General features: G+C 41.2%; 1 protein-coding gene across 5 annotated transcripts in view; it reads left to right on the top strand.

Moving 5' to 3' along the window:
- The window catches only part of tenm2b (teneurin transmembrane protein 2b), a 1,820,998-nt gene that overhangs the window by 1,483,800 nt on the left and 318,238 nt on the right, over positions 1 to 18,960 (top strand). For all 5 annotated transcript variants that reach the window (XM_051934201.1, XM_051934200.1, XM_051934199.1 and 2 more), the window contains one exon: positions 3,386 to 3,487. In XM_051934201.1, the coding sequence (XP_051790161.1) occupies positions 3,386 to 3,487 (102 nt within the window). The remainder of the gene's footprint in view (positions 1 to 3,385; positions 3,488 to 18,960) is intronic.

Genomic DNA, 18,960 nt, shown 5'->3' with positions numbered 1-18,960 from the left:
ATACGTTTTGAATATTCAAGTTAAAAGTAAGTAAATATTCAAATATATTCAAACTTAGTTTAACAATTTTGGATGTTAATTGTACGTTTGCGTTTTTTGTATATATTATTATTATCACTAGCCGTGTGCGGTCAACTACGTTGCGCGTGTTAAAGTTGTCTGTGAAGGGCTTCCTGTTTAAACGCGGCTGCCAGTCGTGAACTGGGCCCTTCATCGCACAGCATTATGATTTTTTATAAGGGAAACAAAATTACAAAACAAAACCCTTGGACATTGATTTGATAGGAACAGCCTACTCGGAATCACTGTCCGAATAGTAATTATGTGGTGGTGGAGGAGCATTTCTGTTTCTCTTCCCACGACTTATGGATGGTTCATCATAAGCGACGTCTTCCGCATCGTCTTCGAAAACTTCAAAATCATAGTCAACGCCAGATCTAAACACAAACAGTGGTGTCGACAGTGTTTGTAAGCAAAAGTAACAACCAAGGCAGTGTCAGGGGAACATGAATTCGCGGACGAACAAAGATCAAGATCCAAATCATGGGTAAGCGGCAAGGTCGGCAACTCCCGCCATCGCAGAGAAGACATAGCGTACGTGCTTTGCTTTATTGAACTTTTCGCGAGGCAGCATCACAAATATCAAGTCGTTCCAGTCCCTTAAGAGGATCCACTGTGGGAAAGCGGCAAGGCAAACGAATCTGAACACCAGCTACTCGAGATCGATCCCCACAACTCCCACCCCAAATGAGACTGTTATTTAAACGTAGCTTTTCGTGAGGCAGCAATTCACAGACAAACAAAGATCAAGATCCAAATGAAGATTATTTATAAAGATAGTAACAGCCACAGCAAGATCAAGCAACAATAACTAAGTACTGAGGCAACTGCCATTACAATATAAGAGCCATCAAAATCCCAAGCATCTTGTCTTTTTTTAGGTGCGCTTGTATACATTAGAACATTAGAACATCAGAACACTCTAGACGAGAACAGGCCATTCAGCCCAACAAAGCTCGCCAGTACTATCCACTTATTTCTTCCAAGAAAACATCAAGTCGAGTTTTGAAAGACCCTAAAGTCTTACTGTCTACCATACTACTTGGTAGCTTATTCCAAGTTTCTATCGTTCTTTGTGTAAAGAAAAACTTCCTAATGTTTGTGCGAAATTTACCCTTAACAAGTTTCCAACTGTGTCCCCGTGTTCTTGATGAACTCATTTTAAAATAACAGTCTCGATCCACTGCACTAATTCCCTTCATAATTTTAAACACTTCAATCATGTCACCTCTTAATCTTCTTTTGCTTAAACTGTAAAGGCTCAGCTCTTTTAATCTTTCCTCATAATTCAACCCCTGTAGCCCTGGAATCAGCCTAGTCGCTCTTCTCTGGACCTTTTCTTGTGCTGCCATGTCCTTTTTGTAGCCTGGAGACCAAAACTGCACACAGTACTCAAGATGAGGCCTCACCAGTGTGTTATAAAGGTTGAGCAGAACCTCCTTGGACTTGTACTCCACACATCGTGCTATATATCCTAACATTCTGTTAGCCTTCTTAATGGCTTCTGAACACTGTCGGGAAGTCAATAGCTTTGAGTCCACTATGACTCCTAAATCCTTCTCAATTTTCCGACCGCCCATTGTGTATTTAAACCTAACATTTTTACTTCCAATGTGTAATACTTTACATTTACTGACATTAAATTTCATCTGCCACAAATCTGCCCAAGCCTGTATGCTATCCAGGTCCTTCTGTAATGATATAACGGATTCCAAATTATCTGCTGATCCACCTATCTTGGTATCATCTACAAACTTAACCAGCTTGTTACTTATATTACTATCTAAATCATTTATATATATTAAAAATAGCAGCGGCCCTAGCACTGACCCCTGTGGAACACAAAGTGCAAAGTGCAAAACATCTATTGTGATAGCCCCTGCCTGCCTGCCTGCCTGCCTGCCTGCCTGCCTGCCTGCCTGTCTGTCTGTCTGTCTGTCTGTCTGTCTGTCTGTCTGTCTGTCTGTCTGTCTGTCTGTCTGTCTGTCTGTCTGTCTTTCTACATGAAACAACTTAGCCCCTCGGTGGACCAGTTTTGTTGAAATGCGGAAAACACTTATTCTTCAAAGAAGTTTGTTGAGACAGTTCGATTTTCGTTGAGATATCTCGAACAGATCACTCTATGTAAAGTTTTCAAATTTCAAAATTTCCCATTGAAAAGCAGCTGCTTAACACAAAGATTAATTGTGGGACAAGGCGTGTTTGTTGACGAGGCTCATGAAAGTCGATGTTTTAAAGCACTGTGATTAAAGGAAAATCAGAATTGTGACAGTCATTTTTCCATTTGCTTCAATGAGAAGGTCTTAGCATTAGACACTTTTCCGGCATCTCGGGTTGAAGAGTGAATAGGATTCAGGTGGCTGTTGACAGACCACGAAAGGCAGTCGGTGATCTGGAAACCCAGGAGCCTGAAGCTGCTAACTGTCCAGACTATGGGGGAGCCATTAATGTGGAGTGGAGCGTGATTGCCTTTGTTCTTTCTGATGTCAACCTCCAAAGACCTCCTTTGTTCTGTCAACATTCAGGGAGAGGTTGTTGTCATGGGCACCGTTCAGTTAGGTCGGGCACCTTTTACCTTTAGGTAGTTTCATCATCATCATCGATGAGGGCAATCTTGGTGGTGTCGTCCAATGATCCTTTTGCCCTTGTGCTTTGCTAGACTGTCATAGGTGAACAGACTGTGTAGTAAGTAGTAGGCTGAGGTAGCAGCCCTGTGGAATGCCAATGTTGGTACACATCATGGAGGACTTCTTTTTACCAATACCCAGGAAATCCAACACCCAGCCACAGATGGAGATGCTCAGACCAAGATTTCTGAGCCTCTACACCAGCTTGGAGGGCACAGTGGTGTTGATGGCAGAGCTGACATTGGAGTTTTTCCTTTCCAGATGTCCTAGAGCTGTGTGCAGGGTGAGGAAGATGGCATCATCCACAGGTCTGTTATGCTAGTGTGCAAACTGTAGCAGATCCAGGGTAGTAGCAGGGATGTTGTAGTTCATGTGAATCATGCCCAGTTTCTCCAGACGCTTCATCACAACAGAGGTTAACTAGATGGACTGTAAACCACATGAAGTAGAAACATCACCCACCCTACCACAATACCATCCACGGTCATTTTATGTACAGATGAATAAGTGCCAGAGGCAGACCGTTTGTGGAAAAGTTAAAGTGTTTCCACCATGTTTCCTTAATTACTAGAATGCTACCAATCATCATGTGACATTGTTTTTTACTGTGGTTTCCTCATTCAGTTGTCCATTAATTCATTTGCAGAATCTCAATCATCCATTTATTTATTTATTTTTGTTCACTCTTTGCATTACAGAGTCTGTGCAAGAATGTCCCAGGAATTGTCACAGCAATGGAGAATGTGTCTCTGGAGTCTGTCACTGTTTTCCAGGATTCCATGGGGCAGATTGCTCAAAAGGTAAGACCCCTATACTATTTTAATGACCTCAGTTTGATACGAGTGCTAATTGCTTTTTAGTTAACGTTTAATAGACAGTGTGCAGAAAAAGAAACGTGTGGAAGTCACCTGCTTTCCATTAAGCAAGGATGGGAAAACGTTGAGAGCCCTAAAAAGGAAGAGCTTGACCCCTCTTAATGAAAAAGGGGAGGCATGAATGATTATTGAAAGTGAACTTTTTAAAACTAATAGAGCAAAATACCAACTTGAAGAACCTGATAGGTTCTTAGGGTCCAAGTTACAAAATAGAGTGAAAAGTCATATGCTGTAGGACAGACTGGCATTATCCATTTTGCCAGGCTGGAACCCAAGTGGTGGCTTAGCAGGCCTCTGCCAGACAGTCTTAACATTGACCTCTTTTCACTGGGATTCCCTTTGGAATGGAGCCTCTGTGCAGCTCATCTGATACGATGATTGATACCAGACCTTGTAACATCGCAGATCTGTCTCTCAAAGGCATGAGCTGGAAAGTCAAGTCCTGAACATCATCAATCAAGGAAGAGTAGCACTAATGGACAGGACTTTGTACCAGTGGGCAACTAAGAGAATGGGCTTATGTGCCCCCAGGAAACCAATGGCAAGACCTGCATCCCTTTAAAAATCTTCACCTGATTGCTTCCTCCATCAAGCTCACTTCATCAAGCTGTAACTTCTGCTGTATAGCACAGACCCCAGTGTGTAGGGTGTAGCTTTGACAAAGGTTAAAGCAATTCCTTCTTCTCCAAAGGGTATCTGGGGCTGGACTAAAAACTAATTGTATACTGTCCATAACCAGAGCTGGACCCAAGGGTTCCATTAGTCCAGACCTTGCTAAGATGACAAATGCCTGACCTGAGAGAAACTGCATACATCAAAGCCACACATTCACCTTGCATAATTTTGCAAGCTACCGAGGGCACAATGTGCAAGAAAAGCTTGAAGAGAGACTGTAGTACCACCCGCAACCAGAAGTGTGACTAAAGGTAAGAAAGAAAGAAAGAAAGAAAGAAAGAAAGAAAGAAAGAAAGAAAGAAAGAAAGAAAGAAAGAAAGAAAGAAAGAAAGAAAGAATGCGCTGAAGATTCCTCTACTTGTTTGGAGAAAGCTAACTAAGAAAGGAACAAACCACAAGTACATTTGCTTTGATTCTGAGAACTATTCATTCTAGTTTAATAGACAGGACACAGCCAGCTAATGGATTATGGTGTTGGTGTCTCTGTAACTGAAAGGTTGTGAAGGATAAGTTCTGACAATTATGAAGTTTTCCTCTTAAATCCAGTAAGAGAAAGGGCAGAGCAGCATCTCACACATACACTCACACACCTACACACGCACACCTACACACACACCCACACACCACGGCAGCACAGAGACGAGCTGTAAGTAAATGAAGGTCACAATAAAAACACAACAAGCTTAATAATTTGCCAAAGAACTTATTCACCTTGAACACATGAATTGAAAGATCAGAATTCATATGTTATGTGCCATTTTCTATAAGGTAATAATAATAATAAAATAATACATTTTATAAGAGAGGAAAAGATCTGACTAAGATTTTTTTTTTGTTTTTTATTCTTGTTCATCTATGTATATTTAACTATATATACACACCTGCATATATCTATCTTCAGTTATCCTTATTTTATAAATAAATTGTGTTTTTTGATAAATTCAACAACCTTGTTTGGGTTATTTGTGAAGGTAAGTCTACACTACATCAAACCACAACAGAAAAAGTGAAAGTCTTAATGTAAACCTTTGCCAATTTATGTACTTCGTTCATAAATTATATAGATCTTTGTATTTCTGGCATCCCATCAACCCACATTTAACTTGACGTCCCTTGAGGGGCATCTTGTTGTTTAAGTTAATTACTAACATAGCTGAAGGTTAACCTGATAATTAATTAACTGAATGATCATACACCCCACACTACAATGCTAATCAACATACAACACGTCACCACACTCCAACGCTGATATCTGCAAATACCTCAAAACGTCTGTCTTTCCTTACCGTAGATACACACTGGATTCAGGAAGCATTCTGACCCCTTCACTTTCTGCACATTGTGTTGTGTTCTCCGTTTAATTTTACATGAATAATCCACATTCAGTATCCCATAATGGATATTTTCAGATCACTATAGTGGCTCCATTTAGCATCAAATTTGAGTTCAAATCCTTGAATAGTCAATGGGTCAGCACCTCTTTATATGGAAACACTTCTGAGGCCCTGTGCTAGTTCTCACCCACTCAAGTCTGCTGGTGAACAGTGTCTGATGGTGCCACCACTGTGTGACCCCCTGGAAGTCATGGCAAAGGACAGAATTAAAACAAAACTGAGCGCCATTATGAACGGGTGCAGCACATCTGATCTCTAGCACACTAACACTGAGGACTTTCAGCCAAAGAATGTGTGAAGAAACGTGATTGGAGCTGCTTTATGCCAACAGGAATTAGCCTACATAATGCCTCCCTGTAACTGAGACTTCTGTAAATAACTTCTGTAAATAAGCCAAATAAGACAAATAAAGATCTATCTATCTATCTATCTATCTATCTATCTATCTATCTATCTATCTATCTATCTATCTATCTATCTATCTATCTATCTATCTATCTATCTATCTATCTATCTATCTATCTATCTATCTATCTATTATATAGTGCCTTTCATTTCTATCTATCTATCTATCTATCTATCTATCTATCTATCTATCTATCTATCTATCTATCTATCTATCTATCTATCTATCTATCTATCTATCTATCTATCTATCTATCTATTATTTAGTGTCTTTCATTTCTATCTCTATCTATCTATCTATCTATCTATCTATCTATCTATCTATCTATCTATCTATCTATCTATCTATCTATCTATCTATCTATCTATTATTTAGTGTCTTTCATTTCTATCTATCTATCTATCTATCTATCTATCTATCTATCTATCTATCTATCTATCTATCTATCTATCTATCTATCTATCTATCTATCTATCTATCTATCTATCTATCTATCTATCTCTCATGTGTAGTTCCTAACAAGCTGCCCCCTCCATCCAAGATCCTACCCTCAATGTGTTTAAAATGCATTTGAAGTCTCTCTTTATTATTATTATTATTATTATTATTATTATTATCCATCCATCCATTATCCAACCCGCTATATCCTAACTACAGGGTCACGGGGGTCTGCTGGAGCCAATCCCAGCCAACACAGGGCACAAGACAGGAAACAAACCCCAGGCAGGGTGCCTGCCCATCGCAGGGCACCCACACACCAAGCACACACTAGGGACAATTTAGGATCGCCAATGCACCTAACCTGCATGTCTTTGGACTGTGGGAGGAAACCCATGCAGACACAGGGAGAACATGCAAACACCACGCAGGGAGGACCCGGGAAGCGAACCCGGGTCTCCTAGCTGCGAGGTAGCAGCGCTACCCACTGCGCCAACGTGCCGCCCATTATTATTATTATTATTATTATTATTTAGAAACCACAGTTGTCAAATTTGACTTACAAAGCAAGTTATAGTACATACAGGAATGAAGGTGCAAGAGTCACAGTGACAGAGAACAAGATTAAAAAAGCGAACACAAAGGAGTAGAACTACTATTACATAAGTGTACCTACAACTAGACTAAGACAAAACAACCCACATCAGTGCCCTAAACCAGTGGTTCCTAAACTGTTTTGTTTTCTTGCAACCCAATTTTGCCTTTTACATGTATTTGTGACCCACAATCACCATGTTGCATCATCCAGGGGATCCACCCCAGTTGTGGTACTGCCACTGATTGTCATCTGAGGGGAGGTTGGGGGGATCCATTGCAAACAGCGACCCATTGAAAGGTGTTCTGCAAACCATAATTGGAATTAACAATTCGTGGTGACCCAAGCTCAGACATCGGGGTTGCGATGCATAGTTTTAAGAAACACTGCCCTAAACCCTTTGTCTGTACAATAACCCTATCCTGTCAGAGAACAGCTAAGGAGATAAAAAATACTTAATTAAACAATATGTTTTTAAAAGACACCTAAGGACAAGTAATTTGGATAGATGAAGGGAGATCATTCCACGGCTTTGGATCAAGAATGGAGAAGCATTGCCCAGACTTGGCACATCTGGAAAGAGGAGGGATGGTCAGCAGACAGGCAGGGGCAAAATGGAGACTTCCTAAAGGGACATAAGGAGAGAACAAGGGTTGGAGAGCTTGAGGAACAGAACCAATCAGAGGACTCTGGGTCAAGAGAAGAGGAAGCCAATGAAGACACCGAAGGAATAGTAGGAGTGAAATGAGGAACAGAGAACACCAGTCAGTCAGCTGCATTATAGAGGAGCTGCAGCGGACTGGTAGCAGCTGAAGGAGGAGAAAGTTAACATTTCTGTATCACTCAGTGTTTCCCAGCCTTTGTAGTGCCAAGACCCGGTTTTTCATGTGCCGGTGTGTTCGCGACCCACCCTTCATGAATTTGGCATGGTCGTCAAAGCAGGAGAGGTCCCGTGCAATCACCAAAGCATCATACATGAATCAAGTGTGATCTGTAAGTCTTTCTGTTGTGCGTCAAGCACGATTGTCAGAGCAGGAGTTGGGCAACTCATCCCGGATCGGCCACAATCCACCTGCGATCGATCAAAATCGTGGGATCCGTGTACAGAGTTTCATCAAGGATGGCCCACGGTCATCCTCAAATGCTTCCAGTGTGAATCGAGCGTGATCATTGGACCGATGGATGGCATTTCATCCAGGAACTGGCTGTGATCCACCTGCGATGCTGCTGCTGTGAATCGAGCATGATGGTTGGATCGGTGGATGGCGTTTTGGATGATATGTGATTCACTTCCAATGCCGCTGTTGTGAATCAAGCATGATCATCAGAGCAGTCTGAATTATCCATGGTCAACCGCAGCCCACCTGCAATGCCATCTCGGCCCACAAGTTGGGAAATGCTGGTTTAGCTGATATTAGCTGTTAGTTTTTTGTAACTCAGGAAGTGCAACCCGCTTGGATTTTGTTCTGAGCTCTTCACTTGCGGTGATCAATTTTGTCACCTTGTCCTCTAACACTTATTCCCAAACAGTTCTTCCAAGCTGATGTTTACTCCATTATGTTGACCTCTTTTGTCAGCCGCTTTTGGATGAAAGTGTCGGCTAAGCAAATAACCATAAATGTAATGTAAATGTATAGGATTCAAGGGAAAATCCCAATAGACCTGGAGATGTGCAGGTGCAGGAAAGCAGTTGGGGTGGGGGGGTAGTGACAAATGCAAATTATCAGTCTGCCTTACAGTGCGAACTGGAAACTAATTACACTGGCATAAATTTGACTGACAGTGCAAAATAACGCCCGAGGCCGCAAACTATTCGTGTAATGATCTATGGGAGGTCAGAGAGAGACAATATCTTCCATTGTTCGCCGGAGAGAACAGTGATTAATTGTGGTGTTATACCACCATTAAATTTGATTTAATTACATTTTTAAATGATACACTAGCATTTTTGGAGCGATATGAGCCGACGTGATTTTGTTAGTGTTGAAAGCGAAAGGTCGTGTGAAAGGAAGGAAGGAAAAAAGAAAAAAACGCATGTTTGACAAAACGTTTAATGTTCTTTAATAAAATGCAGACACTTACAGGAGATTTCTCTGATGTCCTCGGGGAGGTGATTTGAAGGAGATCAAATTATCAGGTCTGTACGTCGTACCTTTATTCATCCTTTCAGCTAACCGCACTATTCAATTCAGGGTCGCAGGGGTTAGAGGCTGGCATGGCAGGATCCATCCGCAGAAGAGGAGCCAGTCACAAATGCACACATACTCACTCAGCAAAAAATAATTAATATAATCCACATTTTTGGGATATGGGAGGAAAATCAGAATACCCACAAGGATAAAGCGAGAATGTTCAGACGCTGCGTAGACGGCGACCAGATGAGATGTCCCGCCCAGGTCTTTGCAGTAGTGAAATAGAACATCAAGAACCATCGTATCGCCCTGCTGCCCCAACACTTTTAACACCTTCTCAAAATCTGTCACATGGGTAATGCAGCCATCCAATCCAATTACAAAGTCATGGTATTTCCTCTAGGGGTCGCTAGCTCCCTAGTTGGAATAAATTCTTATGCAATTGCGGCGTTTTAAGTAACCCGAAACTATCTATATATATAAAATCCCTACGTGCGTCCAGGTGTCCGTGTGTGGGTGTCTTCTGGTGAAGTGCGCATGCGCAGGGCATGGTGCGATGCGCGATATTACTGTCAGAGAAAGTTAGAGGTGTTTTACGGAAATACAAACCAGTATTACTGCAAGAGGAAATTAAAGGTACACAATACAGTGACGCATATTACAGCCACATACAAGCCAGTATTACTGTCAGAGGACATTAAAGGTATATTACCGACGCGCACGCCTGTATTACCGCCAGAGAAAATTAAAGGTATATTATGGACGTACAAGACGGTATCCTTCAATAAGGACACGCACAAAAAGGCGAGCCTCAAAAGGGCGACCTCAATTGGGCGTAGCGAATAAAGCCGCACGTAAATAAAGATCTGCACCTTTGTTACTCTTCACATATTCCAGAGCCATTTGAACTAAATTATCTACGAACGCCTTTATTCGCCGCGCTCAATTGAGGTTACCCTTTTGAAGCTCGCCTTTTTGTGCGTGCCCTTATTGAATAGAGCCGTACAAGACAGTATTACTGTCACAGAAAATTAAAGACACACAATACACGGTGGCAGCCCACGAAGAACGGTCAGCTCAGCAAGTAAACATCAACAAAAGAAAGGCTGAAAGAAAGAAAAATACGACCAACAAAAAGAATGAGGTCAAAGTCCCTTGCCATTTAATATAGACTGTTCCTACTAATGTTTATGCACTACTGTTCTAGCGCTCGTTATTGTAACGGGCTAAATGACTAGTATAATATAATGTAAAAATGTGATATCCCTCCCATAGTGATATGGCGGTAAGAAATCACATAAGAGAAAATAACAGCTTTCTTTAATGACGATTTACGTGGCATTACAGATGAAGGAAGCCATAGCAAGACTTTTATGAAGGTGGGATCTCGATGTATACAGTCTGCCATTTTCGTCGCTGCGTTGGAAGGATTTTCAGGACGGATGACGATATCACCCATCTGTTCGTTGGCCGAGGTGTTTGACTGCTGTCCAAGTCTTTTATACTGTTTTCTCCACGTGTAGGCCCTTACTTAGGTTCCAAACAACATTTACATTTACATTTACATCATTTAGCAGACGCTCTTATCCAGAGCGACTTACAACAGTATTTGTTGACAAGACAAGGAGAGGATTCAATTTCATCTCTAACATACACATACACTACTGCCCAGGTCTTTGCAATAGTGAAGTAGAACATCAAGAACCATCGTATCGCCCTGCTGCCCCAACACTTTTAACACCTTCTCGAAATCTGTCACATGGGTAATGCAGCCATCCAATCCAATTACAAAGTCATGGTATTTCCTCTAGGGGTCACTAGCTCCCTAGTTGGAATAAATTCTTTTGCAATTGCACCGTTTTAAGTAACCCGAAACTATATAGTGTGAGAAAATCTATCTATCTATCTATCTATCTATCTATCTATCTATCTATCTATCTATCTATCTATCTATCTATCTATCTATCTATCTATCTATCTATCTATCTATCTATCTATCTATCTATCTATCTATCTATCTAAAATCCCGAGAAAACAAGTCAAAAGACAAGAAAAAGGTTTGGGAACCGTCCCCGTATATTGCCCTAAGACAATATATTAAAAAAACAGATCAAAAGTCTTCAAGATTGAAAATACAATTGACAGTTTTACTTTGTGAAAATGATCGTTTAAATACAGACAGGATTACGGGAAAAGGAAATGGTTGGCATGAAGTGACGTTATGAACAGGAACCGGAAGTAACGTCATTGAAGTGAGTCGGAAGTGATGTGGTCTTGAGGAGCCGGAAGTGATGTCGTTGACGATGGCCGGAAGTGACGTAGTCGTGGCCATTTTGATACCCGGAAGTAGAGGCCATTATTTTTCTTCGGGTTTTCTGTAGAAAGAAGAGATCCAGGTAAGCACCACGTGACACCCATATCTCGCGATAGTTCACTCACCTTTATGCTCTTTGACTGCCTCCTAATCACACGTGTGTGACAATAGATATAATGTAAAAAGGTGATAGCCCTCCCATAGTGATATGGCGGCAAGAAATCACATAAGACAAAATAACAGCTTTCTTTAATGACGATTTACGTGGCAATACAGATGAAGGAAGCCATAGCAAGACTTTTGTCAAGGTGGGATCTCGATGTATACAGTCTGCCATTTTCATCGCTGCGATGGAAGGATTTTCAGGACGGATGACATTATCACCCATCTGTCCATTGGCCGAGGTGTTTGGCTGCTGTCCAAGTCTTTTATACTGTTTTCTCCATGTGTAGGCCCTTACTTAGGTTCCAAACAAGACAAGGAGAGGATTCAATTTCATCTCTAACATACACATACACTACTGCCCAGGTCTTTGCAGTAGTGAAGTAGAACATCAAGAACCATTGTATCGCCCTGCTGCCCCAACACTTTTAACAACTTCTCAAAATCTGTCACATGGGTAATGCAGCCATCCAATCCAATTACAAAGTCATGGTATTTCCTCTAGGGGTTGCTAGCTCCCTAGTTGGAATAAGTTTTTTTTGCAATTGCGGCGTTTTAAGTAACCCAAAACTATATAGATATAATGTAAAAATGTGATATCCCTCCCATAGTGATATGGCGGTAAGAAATCACTTAAGAGAAAATAACTTAGCTTTCTTTAATGACGATTTACGTGGCATTACAGACGAAGGAAGCTATAGCAAGACTTTTATCAAGGTGGAATCTCGATGTATATAGTGTGCCATTTTCGTCACTGCGATGGAAGGATTTTCAGGATGGATGACGTTATCACCCATCTGTTGGTTGGCCGAGGCGTTTGGCTGCTGTCCAAGTCTTTTATACTGTTTCCTCCATGTGTAGGCTCTTACTTAGGTTCCAAACAAGACAAGGAGAGGATTCAATTTCATCTCTAACATACAGAAATAGTACAATGCCCATTTTCGTAGTTGTACCTTTCTTTCTTCAAATGCTTGCCTAGCAGTTCTAAATGCTGAGAGCCCCTGTGTGCTAACTTTGGCCTGGCCTGTACATGTGAGTGGATTTCTAAAATAATTTTTGTACAGAGCACAGTGACATTAAACTTATATTCTGGTTACACGTGGGCAGCATGGGCCAACATTTTCCAAACTTTCAGCCTTTTTCAGGATGTGCTTTGCCGATATCTGTCTGAGCGCCATCTTCTGGCAAGCACCTAGTGCAGGGGTAGGCAACGTCGGTCCTGGTGAGCCGCAGTGGCTACAGGTTTTCATTCCAACCCAATTGCTTAATTAGAAACCAATCATTGCCAATCTCAGACCTTATTTAATTTTATGGCTTGTTAGTCTGTGCAATGCAAGGCTCTTATATCGTAGATTTTTTTCCTTTCCAAAGATATCATCCAAATGATATGAAGCCTAAAACAGATCATTTTCCGTCTGTCACATTTTTCTATTAAGTGTTTTATTAAATCAAACCGTGCATGATGAACACACACAGATGTAATTGGAAAAAAGCTAGCTGGAGAACTGCTGGCTGCTTTGTCTTTTACATCTTATTGCTAATAAGGAGCAATTAAAACACTGAATGCAGCAGTTTAAGATTGAAATAAGCAATTAAGGTTGGAGAACCTTAACAAGCGAGACCACTAAAATGAAGCATCAAAATGTCACTTAAGCAGTATGTGCTTCATCAGCAATAATTGAGTTCTCGTTAAGGAACTGGGTTGGAACAAAAACCTGCACATACTGCGGCTCACCAGGACCGACGTTGCCTACCCCTGACCTAGTGAGTTAAGACAGCACATGAGCTCTCCTAAATCCTGGTGAAGGCAGGAGTAGTTTCTTAAATTAGGAAGACCATTAAAATGCTTTTACTCCTAATCCTAACAGAAGGACCAAATTTGTGTCACTCTCAAGATTTTTGCTCGATCAATAAGGACACTGGTCCCCTTCCTGTCACTTCCCCTCCCTGTAAATATGAAACAGAATGGATGGCCTGATTATCTGGCATACTATGCAGATTCTGTCCCAAGTTATTCTGTGATCGCAGTTTTCTTGCATGTAATAAAAAAAAAACTTTTTTTAATGACCTTTGGCAGCAGAACGCTGAGATTCCTGCTACTTGCAGGCAGAACAAATGATTTTCATTAATCAAAGAGACCCGATCCCCTCATGTGATGTGTAGCATCTTCCTTTAGTTTAATTAAAACATCTGTACACCTTCACTTGTGCTGACCTTCAGGGTCTCAGATGCTGTTGGTTCTTCACACGGCCCATCCTGATTTGGACCATGCACTGCAATGAATTCACGTAATTAAACTAATTTAAAATATTCTAGATTGATTACACTTTCTAAAGGTTATTGCTAAAGTCAGCATCCTAAAGTGAACCCCTCCTGTCTCTACCATTGAGCTTCAGTGCACATTGGCAGCGCTCTCACAGACTCCTGATCGACAGTATTGCCGTTTTACTTAATGTTGAACATTTTAACATTTAACTTTTATTTTCTATTTTGAATGTTATTTTGTCCAATTTGTGTGTCACATGCTGATGACATAACTGGTCAGCCATTTTGTATTTTGATGATTCCTCACCTTGCTAAGCAGCGTGGATATGTGTGAGTGCCACACACCCTGTTATTGTCTGAATTAGGGATGTCATGATACCAAAATTTTTATATTTGGCAAAAATACCAGTGAAGTTTTACCATACTTGATACCTTTCAATACCAAAGCTAAACAGCAATCCCATTCAATAGCATTTTATTAAAGTAACTAGTCATTTAGCCCGTTACAATAACGGGCGCTAGAACAGTAGTGCATTAACATTAGTAGGAACAGTCTATATTAAATGGCAAGGGACTTTGACCTCATTCTTTTTGTTGGTCGTATTTTTCTTTCTTTCAGCCTTTCTTTTGTTGATGTTTACTTGCTGAGCTGACCGTTCTTCGTGGGCTGCCGCCGTGTATTGTGTGTCTTTAATTTTCTGTGACAGTAATACAGTCTTGTACGGCTCTATTCAATAAGGGTGCGTAGATAATTTAGTTCAAATGGCTCTGGAATATGTGAAGAGCAACAGGTGCAGATCTTTATTTACGCGCGCCTTTATTCTCTGCGCCCAATTGAGGTCGTCCTTTTGAGGCTCGCCTTTTTGTGCGCGCCCTTATTGAAGGATACCATCTTATACGTCCGCTGGCTTGTTCGTCCGTAATATACGTCCGTAATATACCTTTAATTTTGTCTGGCGGTAATACAGGCGTGCGTGTCGGTAATATGCCTTTAATCTCCTCTGACAGTAATACTGGCTTGTATGTGGCTGTAATATGCGTCACTGTATTGTGTACCTTTAATTTCCTCTCGCAGTAATACTGGTTTGTATTTCCGTAAAATGCCTCTAACTTTCTCTGACAGTAATATCGCACATCGCACCGTGCCCCGCGCATGCGCACTTCACCAGAAGCCCCGCGCATGCGTACTTCACCAGAAGACACACACACACGGACACCTGGACGCACAAAGGGATTTTATTAAAGAGGATTCCATTACTCAAGTGAGCAATATTGTGACTTGTTTCTGTAATCTCAGTACAGTAGACCCCCACGAAGTCGCGGTTCAGGGTTCACAGACTCAGTCGTTCGTGGATTTTTCCTTAGAACCTAACTATTAATTGTTAGCGGAAAGCGCAAATATCCTCCTCAATTTTTTATGGCTTTTTTCGGGGCAATACTGTGCTGTAGAGAGAACAGGAAGCAACCACTGAGGGAAACGCAGTTTGGGATGGTGAAAGTAGCCAATCCAAGAGCTTTATTCATTTCTCCTTGCTGCTGATTGACTGCTGCCCTGTGACGCATCTCCAGCTGAGGGTCCTCGTGTTTTCCATTTTGTTATTGTATTCATTTTGTTATTCTTAAACGCACAAGATGTCGCCGAATCGCCCTGTACCTTTCTAAGGCTTCTGGCACTGAGCCTAAGCGCCAGAAGAAGTTTAAAACACTCCAGGAGAAGGTTGAACTACTGGATTTGCTCCGGGAACTAAAAAGTTATGCTGCAGTAGCGCGCCACTATGGCATTAATGAAAGCACCACACGCTACATAAAGAAGAACGAAGCAGCGATCTGGAGTACCGTATCTGTAAGTTTCTGCGATAGTGCTAAAAAGGGAACAACCGTAAGGAATAAAAACATCGTCAGGATGGAATCTGCATTGGCCTTGTGGATCACCGACTGCAGGAAGAAGAACATCCCCTTGAATGGTAACATCATCTGTGAGAAAGCACGGAAATTGTACCAGCAGTTTGCTACAGGAGACAATGTAGCAACTTCCCATCACAATGTTCCTGAAACCTATAAAGAAAAGCCAGCATGAAACCCCACCAGAAGAAGACCCGTCCAAAGATACGACTCCTCCTGAAGCGCCTGAAGAAGAGGCGCCACCTGAGGAGTTTTAAATCCTCTGTGTCGTACTGCACAGCTACTTCATCATCATCATCATCAATATCATTCATCATTGGAGACTGTGGATGATTGTGGGTTCGCTTCCCGGTTCCTCCCTGTGTGGATAGTGTTTTGAGTAAGCGCTATATAAATGTAATGAATTATTATTATCATTATTATTGGTGAGTACCTGTACATTTGACTGTATTTTAATTAAATTAAATTATTATGTATTTACTCTACTTATAACAAAGAAAACGACAGCACATACCAAAGAAAACGCGCTTGCATGAATTACAGTATGTATAGCGGTAACATCGGTATTTTACATTCTAGCACCACGGGAGACATAGCAGTACAGTACTGTACAGTATACGGGTTTACCTTTACATTCTGTTTTTAGGTAATGTATTAATGTATTAAGCTGAGTTTGCAACAAAATTAAAGTGCTTTGGCTGCATATTTAGGGTTTAAACTATAAAAATAGGCGTTTAAAAGGCATTTTTTAACCACATCCAGAAGTCCCGGTTTTTCATCTAGGAACTTAACCCCCACAAATTTAGGGGGTTTACTGTATAGAAAATAGAATGTCTGTCTGTCTGTTCACTATACCAGGGGTGTCGAACTCCGGGCCTGGAGGGCCGCAGTGGCTGCAGGTTTTCATTCTAACCCTTTTCCTAATCAGGGAGTAGTTTTCACTGCTAATGAACTCCTTTTCCCTTCATTTCTATAGCCCTGTTTTTAAGGATTCAGTCCTCTGAATTGATTTGTTTCTTCATTAAATGACAGCCAAACAGAAATGAGACGTGAAACGAGCTGACAGATAACCAGCTAAACTGGGATTTCAAACTCCAACCAATTTCACTCCAACCAATCTCTTAATGAGAAGCTGATTCTTGCTGTTAATTAAACCCGTCATTTAATTCAATGGCTTGTTGCTGCTCTCATTCTGCCACAGCAGACATTTCCAAATCGGTTGATTTTTCTGTCATATGGTGGCTTGTTTGTTGTCTCATTATTGTTTGGCTACTAATTAAGGAAAAAGAGACAATTAAGGGGCCTGAGTCAAGTTAATTAAAAATAAAGCAAAAGAAGTTAATTAGCAGTAAAAACGGCTCACTAATGAAGAAGATGGTTAGAATGAAAACATGCAGCCACTGCGGCCCTCGAGGACCGGAGTTCGACACCCGTGCACTATACCATCTTATGCCCTTTGACTGATCAGGACCAAATTTTGCATTGCTGCTCTCTAGGACCATATGGACAAGACTGACTATTTTGGATCACAAACTATTGACCTCGAGGGTCCCAATTTTATTTTTTTATTGACTGCTACAATTTGCATTCCAATAGCTCCTGCTGCCTCGAAGCAAGTATTACAATTCTACACCCTTTGACCGATCAGGAACATACTTTGCATAGCTTTACAGGACTGTATGGACAAGACAGACTACTTTGGACCCCAAAAGTTTGATCCTGGGTTCCCAGTGTTTTTTGTTCCCTTTGTGCTACAGTTTGCCCGCCAATGCCACCTGCTACCTCGGAGTAAATATTACAATACTACACTATTTGACTGTATCTGGAACATATTTTGCATAATTGCTCTCTTGGACCATACGGACACGATAGACTACTTTGGAACCCTAAATTTTAACCCTGGGGGGTACCAGTGTTTTTGTTTTTTTATCTATGAGTGCTACAGTTTGCATACCAATGCCACCTGCTTCTGCAGAGTAAGCAGGGCCGGATTTATATGAAAAGAGGCCCTAGGCTATTCCACTTATGAGGCCCTTTCACCTTCCATTTTTAAGTTTGTAAATTACATGAGAGATAATAAAATACATCATTACTGTGATTAACCAATACATTTTTATGTTTGTTTATTAGTCATATGCGTAGAATTTCTCCTTATTTTCGGTTCAGTGTTTTAGTGTTCACTGTTTTTAGAATAGTATAATTTTAATTTTGCTAACAATTTGAATGTAGGCCCCTCTTGATCTTGAGGCCCTAGGCTGAAGCCTAGTTAGCCTATAGGAAAATCCGGCCCTGAGAGTAAGTATTACAGTCCAGCAACCTTTGACCTTTTGAACCAAATTTTGCATAGTTGCTCTCTAAGACCATATGGACAAGATAGACTACTTTGACCCTTGGCGTCAAAATTCTACCAAGGAGTTACTCCAATTAAGGAATCCATTTGAACCCTAAAAGAACAAATTCTTGACTTAGACAGTGCTGCTTCTAGCCACTGTAATATAAAAAGGAGTATCGTGTACTTTTGTGTTGGGTGAGGCTCGATCAAGGGGACACAAACGAGAATTAAATGGTTGCTGTTTAACTCCTGGTTTGTCAGCCTTTCTTCAAAATGTAAGCTCTATGAACTGTCCACCTTGAACTCAAAGGCTAAGTCAGACATGACAGCATTCATTGCTACAACCAAGCAAGGAGTGACCACAATTCTGGAATCCAATCGGACCCAAAAAGAAGAAACATTTGACTCATGAGAGCAGAGACATTGACAGAGATCGGTAGATCGGTAATATTGTCATGTGGAATGTCGTTATATGCTGCTTCAATGTAGCTGATCGTGAATGTGCTAATTTTTGGGATATTTCATTCCTTACCAGTGGTCCAAGCCCTCTAAGAGCCACTCAAGGAGAGGGTAAAAATGACGGCTTTCAAACATAATCATGCGGGGTATCGTTTTAGACTATTTTAAGATCAGTGATATGGATAGGCTGTGGTGGACTGGTGCCCTGCCTGAGGTTTGTTTCCTGCCTTGCACCCTGCATTGGCCGGGATTGGCTCCAGCAGACCCCCGTGACCTTGTAGTTAGGATATAGTGGGTTGGATAATGGACGGATGGATGGATATG

This window comes from Erpetoichthys calabaricus, chromosome 11 (genome assembly GCF_900747795.2).
Source record: "Erpetoichthys calabaricus chromosome 11, fErpCal1.3, whole genome shotgun sequence".
NCBI classification, from domain to species: Eukaryota; Metazoa; Chordata; class Cladistia; order Polypteriformes; family Polypteridae; genus Erpetoichthys; species Erpetoichthys calabaricus.
Note: the sequence above shows the minus strand (reverse complement) of the source record. Positions and strands in the feature narration are given on the sequence as shown.